This window comes from Setaria viridis, chromosome 4 (assembly GCF_005286985.2).
Source record: "Setaria viridis chromosome 4, Setaria_viridis_v4.0, whole genome shotgun sequence".
Lineage (NCBI taxonomy): Eukaryota > Viridiplantae > Streptophyta > Magnoliopsida > Poales > Poaceae > Setaria > Setaria viridis.
Window position 1 is genome coordinate 22,164,698 of NC_048266.2, and position 6,567 is coordinate 22,171,264.

The 6,567-nt window shown below is 39.9% G+C and overlaps 1 protein-coding gene across 1 annotated transcript; it reads right to left on the bottom strand.

The window, feature by feature from the left end:
* Positions 1-782: 782 nt before the first annotated feature.
* On the bottom strand, positions 783-6,159 carry LOC117853935 (GDSL esterase/lipase EXL3). The gene is made up of 5 exons (XM_034736214.2): positions 5,793-6,159; positions 2,777-2,907; positions 2,424-2,657; positions 1,448-1,709; positions 783-1,221 (listed from the first exon to the last, which is right to left on the bottom strand). The coding sequence occupies exons 1-5, from the start codon at positions 6,106-6,108 to the stop codon at positions 1,034-1,036; spliced, it is 1,131 nt and encodes a 376-aa protein (XP_034592105.1). The 5' UTR covers positions 6,109-6,159; the 3' UTR covers positions 783-1,033.
* Positions 6,160-6,567: the final 408 nt, after the last annotated feature.

Here is a 6,567-nt window from a genome sequence, read left to right on the forward strand (position 1 = left end):
ATTTCTTCTCAGTAGCAGTGTTTCAAAAACCAATTAGTGGGGCTTGAAGATGGTGGTATATAGATGAGTAAGGATCTAGATCAGTGATGCAAAAACCAAGTACAGCACAATAATTTTATAAGTAGTAGATACCAATCAAAAGGTTAGCACAAAATATTTAGAGTGAATTTCACTGATCCATTAATTTATCCTGTGTTCTCATCTAGGTCCATGAATTCTTAATATCATCATTTGGGTCCATTATCTATTAAAGTATAGTCATCTAGGTCCAGGCATGTCCACGGAGACACTTTTCTCCTACGCGGCATGCCAACGTGGCAACAATTTGCAAAACAACCCCTCAATATCTCATTTGTCACTCCCGCATCCACTTTTCCTATAGCTGACCGAAAGATGCCGGCAGGAGCATGAGGGATGATAAGCAATCGTCGCGTCACGGGCATCGGCGGTGGGAGCAACCACATGTGCAATGTGTGCTTGAAGCCACCCCCTCTAATGCAGCATTGGAGGCGGGGAGTACTCTAATGCAGCATTGGAGGCGGGGAGTATGAGCTGGAACTGGAAGCATCGAAGCAGAGCCTTTCCTTGACCCATTCTTGGCTTGAAATGATAGGTCAAGAGTCTATTCGTAAATTGTTGCCACGCTGGCATGACGAGTTTGAGAGTACATAGACCTAGGTAAGAATGCGAGATAAGTTCATGGGGCTACGGTGAAATTCACTCAAATATTTAAATATCGTACATGTTCAGCAAAGAAATTTCTGCTGGCACACACATGGTAATGGTACTATTTAAAGATACTCAGGCAGTTTTATAAACATAAAGGTGTTCTGATGGTTGTTACACCAAAAGAAACTACAGACATGTGGTTGTTTATGATGACACAGACATAAGGAATTTGAGCTGAGAAGTACAAATTAATTTTTATGCGATTTACATACAATATGTTTCGTCCATTTGGCAAATGTCGCTAAAATTAAAAGTTACATATTCATGGTCAGATTGTTCTATATGGTGTATAGCAACAATGTCTTCACATTAGGTACTTCATATTTTGCTGAATAAGCTTGTCCACTACAATGTTGTAAGCCTTCTCGGTAGGATGGAAGCCGTCCCAGAAAATATAATCAATGACATTTGGACATGCACTGTGATATGCAATGAATATGGCAGCATTTAACACTGTGCTACCACAGCAACCTTCGCTTACGTCCTTGAACCCTACAAAATTGTGCCTCATTGTTTAGTATAGAAATGGTTGTATGAGAACGCCTCAACTAACACCTGCAGAAAGAGGACACAATACCAACTACTGGATGCTCATATGATGAATGGATAGTTTTCATATTTTGCAGCTATACATTGTTTAGCCCATGCTGGTAAGAAGTTTCGTTGTCTACAATTATAATTTCAGAACATCAATATTGGGTTACAGTATAAGACTTACCATACAAAGCTGGATTCTGAATAAGATCAAGTAAGTTGTAGTATATGTCAAAATAAGCAATTTTTGATCCAGAAACACTTCGTTCAGCATTTAGTATCTCTATTTCCTGTGAGATCCTAGAATTAAATAATCTTGATGCTTGATTCCTTAATGGTTCACATTGACGTGACGGGCTTCCTCCTAGTGTTATTTGTGAAGGACAACATCCCAATGGTGGGACACCGACAAATCCAATCCTCTTAGCTCCCATATTATTCAGAGTCTGTGCAAAACTAGAGCAATTATTAAACATGCATTTGCAGTACTTAGGAGGTGTTTGGGAGGAGGGGGTTAAACTTTAGTCCTGCCACATCAGATGTTCGGAGACTAAACATAAGCTAATTACAAAACTAATTGCAGAACTCCTAGGCTAAATCGCGAGACGAATCTATTAAGCCTAATTAATCCATCATTAGTGAATGGTTACTGTAGCACCACATTGTCAAATTATGGACTAATTAGGCTTAATAGATTCGTCTCGCGATTTAGCCTAGGGGTTGTGTAATTAGTTTTGTAATTAGTCTAGATTTAATACTCCTAATTAATGTCAAACATTCGATGTGATGGGGGCTAAAATTTAACCCCCTCCTCCCAAACACCCTGCACAAAGTGCAGAGTGGAAAGTTCAGTGAACAGAGAGAAGTGGATTTACATAACAGAAATTGACAGCATGCTACATCGATCAGTGTAAAATTCTGATGCCAAAAATACTGCTACCTATTGAGGAAAAATGGTCTCTCTCGTGTACGTTAATTAGTCGAAAATTGATGTTCTAATAAAAGGCAAAATAAATTTCCGACAATATATGGAGCACAAAAATAAAGGGTAACATCGAAATGCACGTAGAGGAATTAGGGAATGGAGACAAGACTTTCGATAATAATGAGATGAAGGAAACAAAGAGAAATCATTAAAAAACTAAAACAATAGCAATTACCTTGGTGAAGTTAATTGCCGACGAAACAAGAAATTCAACATAAGATGGAAGATCATATTCATGACGTCTCAAAGGAAGTGCGAAATAATTATTTAAAATGTCATTTGCCCCCATTACTGTCAAAAAGACGCCTTCTGAGATAACACGTGCCATTTCCTCCTCTCCAACCAAACCTCTTAGCTTCTCTTTGTACTCACGAAATAGTTCAAGTTGATCGGTACTGGACAAGGTTGTCTACATTAATTTGAATGCATCAGCTTTACACAGCAATCTAAAGCTCTTAGAAGTAACTAAAAAGAACTAAATACTCAATATTGGTATAGCAACCTAAATTGCAAAAGCAAAATAATTACCGCGAGTTTTGACGTGAGAGGATCATAGCCACTGCCTCCACAAGCAAACGCCACACCAGTGAGTAGGTCTTGTAGATCAAGATCATCACTAAGGAAAGGAGGCAGTAGCTCCTTGATACCCAACTTCGAAGCTGTTCAAAAAATAATGACATTATTACAAGAGGTTTGATATTTCACCTAGCGTTGCGCGGTAGGTGATGTGATGATGTAGTGCACTATTCAAGTGTAGAGCTTTGTTACAATACTAAATACTTTTAAAGTACCAGTGGTTTCCTTTCTTATACTTCTTATTATAAAAGAATTAAATAGATTTACACATAATTAAAAGAGCATCATAGTAATTTCTTACTAATTTTGGTACTTGGTCCCACCAAAATGGTACTTTCTTTAGATACTTTATGGTACTTCCTTTGTTTCCACTGTTCGATTTTGCCGAATGGACGGCTCTTATTTTTTCCAAGCACTCTAAAATTTCTCTTTAAGTATAAAGAAATCCACCAACTTTTACTTATAGGCACGGATGATTTTGAAGAATTTATTCTCAATGAGCTTTGTTACAATACTTTTAACATACCAGTGGTACTTTCCTTTCTTATCCTTCCTACCAGAAAAGAATTAAATAGATTTACACATAATTAAAAGGGCATCATAGTAACTTCGCACTATTTTGGTACTTGGTCCCACCAAATTGGTATTTCTTGGTACTTCTCTTTAAGTACTTCATGGTACTTTCTTTGTTTCCACCGTTTAATTTCGCTGGATGGATGGCTCTCATTTTTTCAAGCACTCTAAAATTTCTCATTATCAAAATATCTGATGATTGAAAAGAATTATATGCCAATATGCTATTTTTTCACTTTGTATTTTTCAAATATATAAACTATAATAAAAATGGAATGATGGTCAATGTAGACTTATACTAAACAGTCAACATGTGCTTGCATTTCACTAAGGGAAAAATAGTTTATTGTAAGAATCAAAATTTGTTATGTGATGAATAAAATATATATTACAAATAAAATATCCATGTACCTTTTTCTTTAAATTTATTATGACCGCTGATCTAAGGGATTTAATTAAAAAATAAATTAAATTAGTACTACTGGTCCCACTATTTTTGGTATTTTGTTCCATTTATTTGGTACTTCTTTGTACTTAGGTACCTCTCGGTACTTCTTATCTTTCCACCGTACGATTTCTCTAGATGGATGGCTCTCATTTTTTCCAATGATTATAAAAATCCTCTAAAAATAAACCTAAGCACTTCCAGAAAATGTAAGCATCAATAATCTTCTATTTACATTGATAATAATTGTGGTGCAGGAATTCAAAGACTTGTCCTTAGGAGAGACTTATATAGTTGCTGATCAGGTACTTGCCATTGTTGCTTTCTAGAGCAAAGAAAAATGTAAAATATAATATTTAAGGAGGGAAATGACATTTGCTATGGCATTTTCGTTGGGTACGACAACATGAACCTTCAAATTGACATCACCGTTGTTGTCTTTTGCTGCCCTGTACAGATAGAACAGTTAATCTGGTGGGACTAAAAGGAAACCATCAATATGTTCCCAAAGAGGAGGGCTATTCCATTTGGCCAATCATGGCTGCGAGAAGCCAAGGGATTGGAAGGAGAACTGTGTAGCGATGACGAATGAGAGTAGTTGGCTTTGCAGTCAATATTGCCTAACTGACGACAGAAACGTATAGCCGGGCCACTGGAAGTGCGATGGAGATACCGCACCGTGTTATTCTCTCGCTGCTGATGAGCCTGCTTAGGGTGTTTGGTTTCACGGACTAAAGTTCAGATCCTGTCGCATCGAAGCTTTAGATACTAATTTAAAGTATTAAACATAGATTAGTTACAAAACTAATTGCATAGATGGAGACTAATTTGCGAGATGAATTAAGTCTAATCTGAAGTTTCAAGCACAGAAGGAGGTCCAGCTCACTCCCAACCCCGGTCGGCCAATAAGGCAATAACTGCATGCCACCACCTCTTCTCCACAGCATCATCAGTCATCCATATTTTCTAGGCTTGTGGTAGCTTTCTTCTCCACTAAGCACTAGTTCATGCATGGTTGTCTCTCTCCAAACAGCGTGGTGACGAGGATGCGGAAGACGCCCTCAAATCGACCAGCATGAGGTGACGAGGTAGGATTTCCAACTCCAGCAATGCAAAAAGAGTACCACCTGTGTTGGCCGATTCTTCCGATCCGTTACTCCTCTATGTTCTGATATATTTTTGTTGCATATTTCAGTGTAACAGTTTAGTATAACTTCGTCGTACGTAGGCCTTCATGCCTTATTTCAAGTTCTATAGAGTTAGTTTGTGGATATCGATCAAACCGTGCCATGTATGCAAGCTGTAAAATTCTTATACGCACCTAAAGTTTGTTTCTTCGTAATTTTTGAAGTTACCCAATACCTAAGTGCTGTATTGTTTTATTCTTTTCAGCTTACAAACTTAGCTAATTTATATATGGTGTATAGTTTGATTATATAAAATCGATAATTAGTTATGATTTTTGCTAATTTATTAATAGCTATAAAATCGAATTGCATCGGAACGTGATCTTGGACAATCAAACTACATCTCATAATTACACCAAAAGTACACAAATATGAACTCACCTACATATAGTGCCATAATTCCATAAACAAATGTATTGGAGTGCATCAGGCAATGAGGCATTTCGTTCTTCATCGACTAATTTACCATGGAGCTTTCATCTATACCGTCCATCTAGGTCAGTCCTGCCACCTTTGTTCTGCGTGTGCTCATCAAACACTTGTATTTATTCTAGGAAGCATGCACAGTGTCTAGATCATCACTGTATATAGCTAGGAAGTACCCCGTACACTCTAAAAGAATGTATATATGAATTAATGAATATATATGCGTTGCAACATATAGTTGTGCAGTCCAGGAGTAAACTAATCTCTTGTGTGCAGTAACACCACCGACAGTAGCAGATAGGTATAAACAGTAGTATAGCCTAACAAGCCAACATACCTAAGAGGTCCCCGGGTACCAACCCATTGGAGAACCTCCCGGTGGCAACGCCGCCGGGGAAGTCCTGCCCATACGGCGGGAAGTTGGCCTTCGCCTCCGTGAACCGGTTGTTGTTGTTGCCGGGATCGACGATGGAGTCGCCGAATATGAAGATGGATGAGATTTTCTGGTCCCCAGCCGAGGACGCTCCATGGACTACTACTCCTGGCTGAAACACCGCCGCCGCCGCCACCACCACCACGAGGTGCAGCAGTAGCGGCCGGGCGAATCGGCGCCAGGACCCATGGCCCCCTAGGCAGGTCGTCAGAGACGCCATTATTGGCAGGTCGCTTCTGCCGCAGCTTCTGCCGGGCCAGGGCGCCACACGAGTTTTATAGCGCGAGACGTGGAGGAAGGCACGCACGCGCGTACAGCAGCCGCAACTGTACGTGACGCGACCTGGGCTGCATGATCCCGGTGGTTGCGCGTTGCATCCGCCACGCTGCAGCTATTAATTCGGTGAGTCCCGCTCCTAGCTGCAGCGCCTGGCGACTGCGTGCCAGGCAGCCAGCAGATGACTTAATGGACATGCAGGCAGCAGGGGCATGTGGCCATGTGGGGAGAGGAAATTGAAAAGGGCGGGCACATGAGTGTGTTTACTGTGATTTGTCCACTTCATCGACGAACAATTAGAGGACGACGTACGGCCAACCACTCACACGGAGATGAGATATTCTCGGTGTAAATATTTGGTAAGCAGGGGTGTATGGATAGTAGGTGCTAAACTTTAGTATTG